The sequence below is a fragment of the Papilio machaon genome, chromosome 17 (genome assembly GCF_912999745.1).
Source record: "Papilio machaon chromosome 17, ilPapMach1.1, whole genome shotgun sequence".
NCBI classification, from domain to species: Eukaryota; Metazoa; Arthropoda; class Insecta; order Lepidoptera; family Papilionidae; genus Papilio; species Papilio machaon.
In genome coordinates this window covers 2,177,082-2,189,875 of record NC_060002.1, presented here as the reverse complement: position 1 = coordinate 2,189,875, position 12,794 = coordinate 2,177,082, and the positions used below count along the sequence as shown (strand labels likewise).

The window sequence follows — 12,794 nt, the reverse complement described above, 5'->3', positions numbered from 1 at the left end:
CGCCGCGCCCCCCACGACCGCCGCTCCTCGCATGGCCCGCCACGGCGCGCGCGCCCCCCGGCGCAGCTCACCGCTGCTCAGTGTCCGTCGACCAGCCCTTTACAAAAAATTATCCATTTTAGGATGAAAGTTGTAAAACTTAAAGAATATCTTATTATGTAGTAAATCGCAACAAATAGACACTCACTTGGCGAGGTCGGTGGCTCTGAAGTAAAGGTCATCGGGGGCGTCCATCCACGAGATGACGTGACGCCGACCGCCACGACCCGTCAGGTTCGTTGGCTTGCCGTTTACCTGCACAATATATAACATATTACATGCAGGTTTTATACAAATCATAAGTTTATGTCTATTAAATTAACTATACATTTTAGTTGTCGATACTGTATTATTTTAACTACCATTTTGTAAGAGGAACGAATAGCAATGGGATTCATAGTATTCAAATACATGAAAAAATGAACGAGAAAAATTTCCAACTACATTTTGAGACATTTATATTTAGTGATGATAAGATAAAGATGTATTCGGTTAAGTAGCGGTATGTATGTTGGGACACTGACGTGTGTGAAGACGTGTGCGGGCAGCGGCTGTCCTGTGGCCTGTGCGCGTGCACACATAGCGGCGTACTGCTCGCGCGATGGCCGCTGCATGGGCGCGGGATGCTTGTTGGGCCGCTTGGCGGGCGGCGGTGCTGGCACCTCGCGGCCCCCGCCCACTCCCACACCCGCTCCTGACACACACACACACACACATCGTCATACATACTATTCAAGTTTAAATATGACAATCGTTTATTGTATGTAATTGATGTCACAAGTGATTTACAACTAACCTGGTGCTGTTCCATAAAGATAGCATCAAAATAAGATATTTTAAATAAAACAATTATGAATTTACTAGCCGATAATTTTATGAGCATGGAAATTACGCTTAGAAGAACCCAATTTAATTCCGTGTCACCTTTTTTTTAATTATAAATTTATTACTCTATCCAATATAAATGACAATGCATCAGCATCGTATGTTTTGTGAATTCGTATTAATTACAATGTAAATATACTGACTGTCGAGTCCGTTGATGTCGTCATATGCGCGACGTTTGAGTGGTGGTGCGGGCGCGGGCGCAGGCGCAGGGACTGGCTCGCTGCGGCGCGCCTCCAGCTCCGCGCGCGAAGCCACGCGCTCGTACATCAAGCTGCCATCTAAATAAATATTAACTTTATCAGCGTTTTCTCATATGTTAAAAAACTGCAATTTTAAATTTAAGTTCTTATTAACACAGAAGTAGCATAATTGAAGTGGTCAGGAATTTGTTTTTTGGATGTCTTGTTCAACTTTAATATAGCAATGGTCGAAAATTGGTATGCTGTTTTTGCTGTCTGTATATAAAATCTAGACTTTCAAGCTTGATTATATCATAGTTACCTGGCGCTTTGGGAGGCTTGGGGAAGGCGACGTGGTTGGGCGCGGGCATGCGGTCACGCGGTGTGAGCGTGAGCCAGTCCTGAGCGCGCGGCGCTGCGCCCCCGTGCGCCGCCGCCAGCCGCGCCGCCACCGCGCCCACAGGGCCGCGTGCGCGCGCCGCCCCGCGCACCTCCGCGCCTATACCGGCGCCCACACCGCCGGCCATTGCCAGAGTACCTGGAAAGTAATAGAAGCACTCATTACCCTATATCATAATATTGAAAACAACGTAAAAAAACTTATTATAGAAAACGCTACGAAACATATTTCATTTAATTTACTATCAACATTTGATCGGTAAAAACACGAATTAGTGAAGATGACTAAAATTCAAGTAATTCAATTGACTCAAGGCTCGACAAATTTTAGGGTTGACACGGGGCCTCTTACTCTAATATAAGGACCAAACAAAAAAAAATTACAATATAAGTGTGAACTGTAAAGCGATATAAAATGAACATTACTTACACTCGTGTTTGACCTGGTGCAGGTTGATGGGGGAGAAGGGCGAGCGCGCGTAGTGTCTAGGGCGGCGGAGGGCGCGGGCCAGGCGACGCGCCAGCCGCGTGAAGGGCGAAGCGCGCAGGTAGAAGGCGGCGCGCGTCTTCATGACGGGCCGCGCGCCCTCGCCCGCGCCGTGCGCCGTCGCCACGTGCCGCGCCAGGTGCGCGCGCAACTTGAACTCCTGCGACAGAACAGTATTCACAAAAATCAGTCAAGAACAATGTATAATGTGTAAAAACATGTCGAAATTACACAAAATCAAACCCTTTCGTAATAGTTTTTCTCAGAAATGTACAATTAATTTCTAAATTATACAGGTATTGTTATACTTTTTCTAATGTTGTCCTGATGGTACGATTTCATCAAAATAGTGTGCAGCATATTTGTTTGCAAATATTTTGTGCAAAACTCTAGCGTTGCACACACAAAACGGTTAGCTTCCGTCCCCACTGGCAAGGCTATGCGTAACATTTATAAAAATACAACAACCTTGTTCACGAGAGTTCACTGTCTTCAGTTTGCTTAAGTTATTAATAACTGAAGCAAACTGAAGACAAAACATATTAATATGGACGTAAAACGTTGGTGCTGTAAAGCTTGTGTTCTATTATTGTTTGCCTGAATGAGTCGATCAGTAAACATTTACGTCGTACAATGTGTATTACTGTGCCGTAAACTTCAGCACACTGATGGAATTGTATCTTTAGGTACTGTGTCGTGTGTTGCTGTGTTGTTACCTTGGCGCAGTTGAGCACAGTACAGCGGTGCGGGCGGTGTGATGCTGACAGCGCAGTTTCGTCTCCCTCGCGCGCACCCTTCGCCGCCTCAGCCTCGCTCTCGCCGAATACGCCAGCCGTCTGATTCAAACAAGTACAATATTGTTATAAAACTTTCATTTAAGAAAGTCTAAAAAGAAGAACATTTATTAATTTATAACTAGTAGTTGCTTGCGACTTCATCATCTCCTTGACCTTGTCCCACCAAAATCAATCTGTCTGCCGTCATCTCCATTGTCACCCCCTTCTTGATCATGTCACCTTTCACGCAATCCATCCATCTCTTCCTAGACATACCTCTACCTTCACACTCATACTTAACGTTCTCTTTGCCACATTCAATTCTTCCCTCCTCATAACATGTCCATACCACGCTAACCTTTTACTTCTCAATTTTTCTACTACCGGTGCTACTTTCAGACTTCCTCTAATATGCTCATTTCGTATCCTATCCACTCTTGTTACACCATACATACATCTTAATATTCCCATTTCCGCCACATGTACTCTTTTTTTATCCGTCCCTTTAACAGCCCAATCCGCACGGAATTTAAAAAAAAATCTTCAATGTAACCCGGGTATGGTTTAGCTTCGGTTCATTAGTTTCGTAGATCATTCAATATAATCAATCAAATCTTTCACCTTTATAATATTAGTAAGAAAAAATCTACACTAAACTAATATCTAAATGCCTTAGACTATTCCAAACTAGATATACCTTAAGTCCTCCATATTTCTTCCAATATTGCCAGCAAGAGCCGCAAAGTCTGTATTGTAAATGTTGGGGACCCCACGCGTACCACTGGTTTGAATTTGTTACTGAAATGCAAATACAACACTTATAAGTCAAAATATTTAATGATAAAGCTTTGATAAAATTACCATAGATATATCTGTTACATAGATCACTAGACTTCTTTTATAGAACCAGATTAAAAAATCAAATACATGAGTTAATTAATCGTAAAAATATTCATTGATGTTATCTTCTAATCTTTGTTATCTTATTTAAATTTATGATAATATTTTTGAATAATGTTACATTATTTAATAGCTAATCATTTAGAAACTGATGGGTTGCCATGCTTGTTTATTGCTTATAGCAAATACAAAATATTGGGTTGTTTGGAAACTTATTTTGTTTTTATTTCTATTTTGTATATTTAAATCTATGTTTGTTTCTATTTTCTATGTTTATTTATATGTTTAATAATGCCATTATTCACCTTCATCGAAAATACACTAATCCTAAGTCGAGAAAAAACGAAATGACTTCCAGAACTACCTAATATGATAATTGTATCATAAATGCACCAATCGTTTACATATTTAAATTAGATTTTAAGGGGGTATTTTTAAATTTACTGTCGCAAAAAATCATTAACATTTATTTATTTTTTTATTATAAGAAGGGCACTTAGGTTAGCCTATTTCGGCTTCGAAAGCACTTTCTTGACTACCAAGTGTTAGTCATTTGAGTCATATAATTAAGTTAAATTAGACAAACCTTGACAGGAGGCGCATAGATTTGGTGCCGCGGTGCCGTTGGTGCCGCCGTTGAGTACAGCGCCCGCCTTGCCGGCCGCAGCTGCAGCGCCGCCCGCACCCGCTCCCCCACCGCTAGACACCAGCGCCGGGTTCGGCTTGTTGCTGCAATTTCACGTTCACACAATTATTAACATTGCTTTTTTACTATATTATAACAGTCATGGTATAAATCAAGTCTTATTATTTCTTACAATGTTCATCAAAAATACATAAACAGTGCTTTTGACTTCCGAAACTTCCAAAAGTTGCAATATCATGGAACAAGTTAGCTTTAAAATGTATTTAAAACATTTTTCAATACTTTTACTAATTAAAAAACAAGTCAAATAATTTGAAGAAGTAAACTAAAGAGAATTTACATAAAATAGAAGCAATCAAAGATAAATAGAGAACTAGCTGTGCCCGCGACTTCGTCCGCGTGAAATACTATCTCGGGTAGCATTTAAAGGAAAGCGAGACAGACAGACAGACAGAGTTACTTTCGCATTTATAATATTAGTAAGGATAAGTATACGATGTAATATATGGTTGGTACAAACACTCACTAATTGGGAATGTACACTTGCTTCAGCTTGGACTCCGCCTCGACCGCCTTGACGCGCTTCTGCTGCACGTAGCGGTCCGTCGTCTTCCACATGTAGTAGTACTCCACTAGGTTCTTTAGCGTCTTCCATGGCAACTGACAAACATACATCAATAATATTTAATACTAGCTGTCGCCCGCGACTCACTCCGCGAAGAATTAAAAAAAAAACGTAATTAGTAGCATATGTGCTCTTTCAGACATACTCTACATCTATGCAAAATTTCATCGAGATCCATTTTGGAGATAACTTCTAACAAACATCCATCCATCTAAACATTCGCATTTATTAATATTAGTAAGATATTCATGTCATCCTTTCATCTGGGTCCTACTGAAAAACTAGGTCGTCGATCGAAAAAACTAAAAAAAAAACTATCTGTCATCAGTGTTAATGGACAACGCAAAGTCTAAAAACTCATTCTAGACAGATTCCGAAAATCCGTAAATTAAATATCATCGATTACTGATATCTAGCACAAAGGAGGAGAGAATGGGGCGTTAATTTATTAATAACTTTAAAGAACTTATAGTTGGTTTCAGAGACCAAAATCCCTGTACAAAACATATTGTTATCTCTGTTCTCTCAAAGGTAATGAGTGGGATGAAGATATTTAGTAACTAACGCTTAATAATAGTGTAATGTACTTACAAAGTCCTGTCGTATATCGGTAAAGTCCTTGCCGTACTTGTCGAGCGCCTCCTCAAAGAGATTGGCTTCGGAGGCTGACCACTCCTCCATCTCGTCGCGGCACAACACCGGCCCCGAGGCTGGCACCAGGGACGACAGAGCCCCCTCTATGCTGTACCCGGACTTGTGCAGCGTATCCATAGCGTGGAACTGGAATTGTAACAAGTTAACATTGTAAACATTTTCTTGATAAAAGACCTACGATCAGACGAGTTGTAACATATTTATGTAAAGTATAGACCTGCAAAACCTCAAAATCATATGTATGTGGATTTCACCACCACATTCAATAAAAGGGAAAGACAGAAGCATAGGATCTCTATTTCAAATTATGAGAAAAATAACTTAATTAGCAGCCTATATGTTCTTCCAGACTATGTTCTACATGTATGCCAAAGTACAACGAGATCTCTTTAGTCGTTTTGGAGATACACAATAACATACATCTATACATTTTTATCTATATATATAAAAGAAAGTCGTGTTGGTTACACTATTTATAACTCAAGAACGGCTGAATCGATTTGACTGAAAATTGGTGGACAGGTAGCTTAGAACCAGGAAACGGACATAGGGTAATTTTTTACTCCGTTTTCTATTTTTTATTCCGCGCGGACGGAGTCGCGGGTAAAAGCTAGTTTATAATATTAACAAGATTAACTTTGTGATGCTTTCCAGACATAGTAAATAAAAACGAAATGTTGTTAGGTTTGGTTAGATGTGTGTCGTGTGAGATATCATACCAGCGTGATGTCCCGGCTGGCGGCGGCGGCGGACATGTGCAGCGAGGGTTGCTTCACGCTGGAGGAGCAGTCCAGAGCGCGAGCGAAAGTGCCCACCGAGCGCGACACCACCAGGAACTGGTCTATCTGCCGGTCCGTCAGCCCGTGCTCCGGGGTCCACACCAACGTCTCCAGGTCTTCACTGTTGCGCGGCTCTGTAACGTATTTAAATATATATATAGTTGTAGCTGGTTAAACATTTTCAGTAAATACTCAATTGAATTTATATTAGATGCCCTGTTATACACTATATCTATATTTCCATAGTTTTCAAAGTTTACAATGGAATTGTTTGATAGTTTCGTCAAGTTTTCGATGATTGGTTTTGAGGTAAATGTTTTCTGTATTATATTGCACATTATTTGTATTCAAGCTGCTATAACAATGACATATAAAATGTTACTACACGCATTTATAATTAAAATTATACGCTCAACAGAAACATGTAATGTACAATACTACAATACAAATATAAATCACTAGCTGTCGGCCGCGACTCCGTACGCGCGGATTAAAAAAATACTTAATTAGTAGCCTATCTGTTCTTCCAGGCTATGTTCTACATCTATGCCAAATTTGATCACGATCCGTTGAGCCGTTTTGGAGATATCTCCAAGCAAACATCCATCCATCCATCCTCTAAACATTTGCATTTATAATATTAGTAAGATTATATTAAATGTAAAAAACATAAAATACATACCTTCTTTTAATAAATTAGTTACTTCAGTCTGATATCTACTTCCAACTCTGATTTCTCCCTTATCTGCTAATAAAGTCTTTTGTGAAGGATCAAATACTAAACAATAAAAAAATGCGTCCTGAAACAAAAGAAAGACATGGTGTTAGAAAAAATAACCGTTGAAATACGTGAACAGAACATATCGTTGTTTTATTTCTTTTTCAATGAAGAAGAAACGGATGACAATATTTTGTCATAAGAATGTTTTAATAGTGGAAACCCACAGTGAGAATAAAAATAATTGAAATTGTCTATGAAATAATTTAAGAGTTAGGTAGTTAATTGATTCGGTTTTTGTAATTAAAATTCAACATTTATGCAAACGTCTAGGTTTTTATATAGCGATATGCAAATGGCAGACGCGCAGGCCGCGTTAATTATGATAACGCTTCAACTTTAACAAGAATGTAACGACTCATGGATATAAAGACATTGCTTTAGGCACCTTGGACTGGTTCCTAAACTTATCAATTATTAATGTAGAAAAAATAAATAAATTGCAAGACGATTTCGATTGTAAGAGACGAGTCACTAACCGAAACATTTGAAATATGTATCTTTAAAAGCGTGCGAGAAATCGACAAAATTTGTATGACATTTGTCAATGTATGTCGATGTTCGGTATCGAATACTTTGTGTCAATTTATCGTGCTAGACCCACAGTTGTGAAATATTGAAGCTTGATAAATTGGTGGTAATAAGAGAATGTTCGGATTGATGTTAGGTAACTTAGACTAAGAATCTTGATGACTTCATGAGGAGAGACTTTGATGAAAAATGTTAGTTGGCTAATAGTGCATTTTCACTACTCTTATGTAAATTTTAAAGATTAATTATGGATTATGGTTACAATAGATTGTCGTGACTGTAAATTCTGTCTGTACTGTTGTATATACTATTGCTATTATTTCGGAGTCAGTCAATCGAAAATTGAGGTATATGGAAACGGTTCAAACAGTATTAGTTGTAAAGCGTTCATTTGTTACGCGGCTAGAAATAAATCAATAAAACGTAACAGGAAACGTGGACGGAGATACGAGATAGGCCGCCAAGTGCATGCTCATTTCCTTATTAGTCCGTGTACGTGTGTAGCCGCGCCTCGTCTGTATATTGGTGTTGTTTGTGTGACGCTGCTGTTTCGATAACAATGTTACTAAACCACTATTATATTGTAATGAACCTCTATTAATAAAACAGTTTTAATTAACTACAATTGTTCTGTCGAAAGTGTGAATGAAGGGAGAGTGTCAAGACAAATCTATGTTGCAAAAGATCAACGTAAATTTGGAAGGTAGCCGTAAGAAACCTGCTGTCTTGTCTCATGAAGCGAAAGCAATATGTCTAAACCTCGGCTAATCATCGATCAGAAAACGTTTATATTACAACGTGTGTTTGTGCCGTGTCGTATGGTCCCGTGTGGTGTCGGTACATACTCACATCCTTATTGAGATAGCTGAGCAGCGACTCCGTCTCGTTGAGGAGCGTGACGGTGCACTTGCCGCGGATGTGTGTGGCGGGCAGCGTCTCCACGTGGCGTGATAGGAACAGCTCGCGGTGCTTCGCCTGGTGCCGCTGCTTCGGTGCCAGCCCGTCCGTGCCCGGCAGCTCCGTAGATTCCTCCTCCATCGCCGCTGCAGAAACAATACATAAACTTTTATTGACAGGAAAACGTGGTACACATATCTGGCAACAAGTTCAAAGGACGAGTGTGAAGTTAATCTATCTGCACTGGTTGACTAAGGCCTAAAAATTCTTAATTCAGTCTAGACTTAATCTCCTCGGTGAGCTTGAAGACGACGACTTTTATGCCCTGTCTACCTTACTTCAGTCCAACGATCGAAATCAGCGTAGCACAACTAGGAAAAATAGCAACCCAACCCTGTATGGGTTCCACTGTAGCTTTACATGTATCCTGTCGTAAGCGCTGAAGGGTAATAATAGACCGGGCATTATACTTAATAATTATCTTATTTATTTGGCTTAATTTAACCATAAAGTCTATATCTATATACCTATATATATAAAAGAAAGTTGTGTTAGTTACACTATTTACAACTCAAGATCGGTCGAACTGATTTAGCTGAAAATTGATGGGGAGGTAGCTTAGAACTAGGAGACGGACATAGGAACTTTTTTATCTTGTGTGCATTCTTTTTATTCCGCGCGGACGGAGTCGCGGGTAAAAGCTAGTTATTTATATTTGCGGGTACATCATGTCAGTGTTTCGAATAGCGTTTTGACGTGAATGCAGTACTTGAGAATTAACAAAATCGATATTCGTAGATCGCATTATTTCTAGTTGTTGGAAGCTAATTAGCGATGCTTCACAAAACAACCGCTACTCAGAATTGAAACAATGTTGCTTCCACGTGAAATCTATACCGACTCGACGTCAATTTAAGAGCAAAAAAAAAGAATGGGGTTTGGAAAGAACGTTCGGACAGAACAATTCACTACTCGACATGTTTCGATTAAAAGACTTGAATCACAATACCCAGTTTGGACGGAATCTTTTTATAGAAGTAACGAAAAAAGAAGACCTAACTACTAACTGTGCAAATATTTCAAAATTCCCCAGGAATTTCATGGAGTTCGGTGACTTTTAATAAAATTAGGATGAAAGACAGCCGGCTGACTATTTACTTTCCTCAAGGAAAACCGTAAGCGCTCTATATTACTTAAAAGGTTTAATAAGCCATTGCAATGTGCAAACATCGTAGGTGCGTTAAAATTGTAGTCTTTAAATAATTACAATTTTGTGTCTGCTTTTGTCTAGTCTAGACCGAAACCATGTTTGCTTGCAATTAGCCGGCGAATTAAGGAGTCGGTTCCGAGTCCCGACGCATGTCATCTCGATGTGCGCGAATGATATTAAATAGTTTAATTACTCTGCGGGCGGGCGGCGGCTGGTGGTTGGAGCAGTAGGCGGGGAGAGGTGAGCTAGGAGGGAGGGGGGATTGTGACGCGGACAGGTGTGTTGCGAAACGTGCACACGTCAGCTTATGATTTTTATGCGCCGATGTCCCGACCCGACCGCCATTACGACACGCGCGTCTCTACCGCAACATGTCCGTCACTACACATTGAGGGTATTTAATCAACCTATCGTGAATGTTTGCCAGCCTCACTATCAAGAACAACATGTCTCTTAATTATAAAATAACTTTTTTTCTTATAACCATTCCAGTGCCTCTGCTGAAATACTAGTGCAAAACCTTTGTTATCTCTGTTTTCTTTTTTTCAATCGAATCCCAAAGCCTAACTAGTATCCCATATACGTACTGGTTCAAGCTTTCCTCCATTCATATCGAGTACAGCCATCGACAAGATTATAAAAACGTAAGTAACGGTACAAATGAAGGCAAAAACTTGAACGTCGAGCAATAAGTAGGTCCGAGGGCTTGCTCGCTTGCAGATCGCGACCCCCGCTGGGCGTCCTAGTACAGATAAGTTACAGTTCAACCTGGAAACATACGATTCTAGATTTATAAGCGACTGCGTATGACCTTAACAAAAACAGTAAGCGTTTGTGTTGCTCTCATCGGTGAAGCAATTTTTAGGTTATGTCGTCTATTGGTATCCTTTTCCTTCTCATCAATCATATTTTCCTTATTCTGATGTTCAGTAATAATGTATATTTGCGTTTATATAAATTATTTTTTAATTAAATTACATTGACACAAAGGAGCAATGTTGAGACGAGTTTTGAATGTGGAGCGTAACGCGCGGCCGGCGTGCGGCGCGGGGAGAGGGTCGGCCGCGACGGAGAGGCGAGGGGTGGGCGAGTAGGCATCGACTACTTATTATTACCACGCGGTTCTCGGCTAGACGCCGCAAAGGTTAACATAATAAAAACAAAATGTCGACCATTTTAATTGATATTTTTTTACATGTCTGTAGACTGCACCTAAGGATTCGTTAAGTTACCACTGATGATTTAAGCATGCTTTGTTTTGTACTTTAAAATGAAATTCTGAGGTTATCTGTAACAGGTACTTCTTATTCCCCATGGATTTGTGACATAAAACATCCCTATAAACGTTTCATCCAGTTTTGTTGAATGTGTGAAAAAAAAAACCAAAGCAAATACAAATGTTTGCAAAAATACACGAAATGGTGTATCTACATCAATAAATTATTTGGTGTATCGTAAACAAAGTCAGGCCATTATTGGAATTAGTAAGAGGGGTGAAGGAAAGGAGCGAAATTGATGCCGAGCAAGGATGTGTATTTATTCTATTGTCAATATCGAGAGATGTAAACTACGACATTCCGAAACCTCTGGTCTTGATTTATAAAAATATACCTATACCGATTATTTATAATTAAACAATTTTATTTGTGTCGATATCAACAATTAAATTGTATGTATTAAACAAGATGGTCGATAACAATTGTTTTTAGGTGGCATGTCCATCACTAGTAGCGTATCGAAAAAGGGCCGTCGGTTACGGGGAGGCCGAATTGCGGGGGATTTACTTTATGATAATTATTTGGATTGCCTCCGCGCGGGAAGGAGCCCGGCCGAGAGCGACGCGATCTGAAAGCGACACCAACTGCCCAGGAAATTACAACTTGCACAAAATCCCTTTACCTGGAATGAGTTTTTAAACTGATACTGATATTTGAAAAAAGTATAATTAAATTACATAACCATTTAAATAAAGTTTGAATTGGATCCATAATTAAATCTAAATAGATAAAAAATCGATTACTTGCTTACACTATGGCAAGAGTTGTCATACACGTCGAAAGTGCTGCTGCTACTTACTCATTTTGGCACTTTATTGTGCGAACTATTTGCTAGTAATTTTCAAAGCCATACTGTAGCTAGACTTTTGAACATTCTCTATTGCAGCGTCTGCATAGATTACAAGTTATCGATCGCCTTCGGTGCAACATCAATAGCAAACGTATGTTTGCCGTAACATTGGCCGGTGCGGGTTGCGGGCGGCATGCATGGACACACGCCTCGTGTTAACAAGTGCATACAAAACAGTTATAATGACAGTTTACAAGTGTACACACGACTGATGTATCAATATTGGCCAACGGCCATAGAATAAAGGCTAAACAATGCGGTAACTTGGGAAAATAAAACAAAAATACTGATCTTTTTCCCTTGCCTGCAACTTTCCCGATGGCGGTACAGCAAATATGATCCTGAATAGTTTCGGTAATAAAAATGTACTGTTGATTACTAATGTTTTTCGGGTACAGACGAAATTTTATACACATTTGTTTATTACTGTGTATTTTTTTTTTTATAACGAATTTTGTTCGTTGTCGAATGTCGTATTACAAGATGTTACTGCTGCGATAATCGAGCTAAGTTTAGAAACTTAGGTCTTTGTTGACAATTCCAAGTATGGCACGGTGTCTATTGTTTGGTTATCTTATCTTGAGTGTGTGAAGAAGGACCATGGACGCCAATTTTAGTTATTTAATTTTATTCTATTAATTGCTAATTTTTTTAAGAATTTGGATAAGCTTTAAAACTGATTTACCTATATAAGCATTATTTAAATTTGAAGTGAGTAAGGTTAAAACTAGTTCATTGTGTCCGATGTATCGGTATTTAAACTAGACAGACCACCTTGTCGGACCTCGATTGGTGAATGGGACTTGTTCGACAATTTAATAACACTGGATTATGGATCCACACGCGTCACTACGCAACTAATTAAAGCGTAGGCAAAGA

At 39.4% G+C, this 12,794-nt stretch overlaps 1 protein-coding gene across 1 annotated transcript in view; it reads right to left on the bottom strand.

Annotated features, from left to right (window-relative positions):
* LOC106712043 (metastasis-associated protein MTA3) overlaps positions 1-12,794 on the bottom strand; it is a gene marked incomplete at its 3' end in the record, with an annotated part of 52,011 nt that continues 39,217 nt past the window's right edge. Inside the window, exons 4-17 of the mRNA XM_014504487.2 lie at positions 8,531-8,724; positions 7,055-7,172; positions 6,313-6,506; positions 5,531-5,719; positions 4,841-4,974; positions 4,255-4,397; positions 3,466-3,566; positions 2,709-2,828; positions 1,936-2,152; positions 1,429-1,644; positions 1,068-1,205; positions 564-733; positions 188-294; positions 1-97 (exon numbers count right to left, since the gene is read on the bottom strand). Coding sequence (XP_014359973.2) covers positions 1-97; positions 188-294; positions 564-733; positions 1,068-1,205; positions 1,429-1,644; positions 1,936-2,152; positions 2,709-2,828; positions 3,466-3,566; positions 4,255-4,397; positions 4,841-4,974; positions 5,531-5,719; positions 6,313-6,506; positions 7,055-7,172; positions 8,531-8,724 — 2,138 coding nt within the window. The remainder of the gene's footprint in view (positions 98-187; positions 295-563; positions 734-1,067; positions 1,206-1,428; positions 1,645-1,935; positions 2,153-2,708; positions 2,829-3,465; positions 3,567-4,254; positions 4,398-4,840; positions 4,975-5,530; positions 5,720-6,312; positions 6,507-7,054; positions 7,173-8,530; positions 8,725-12,794) is intronic.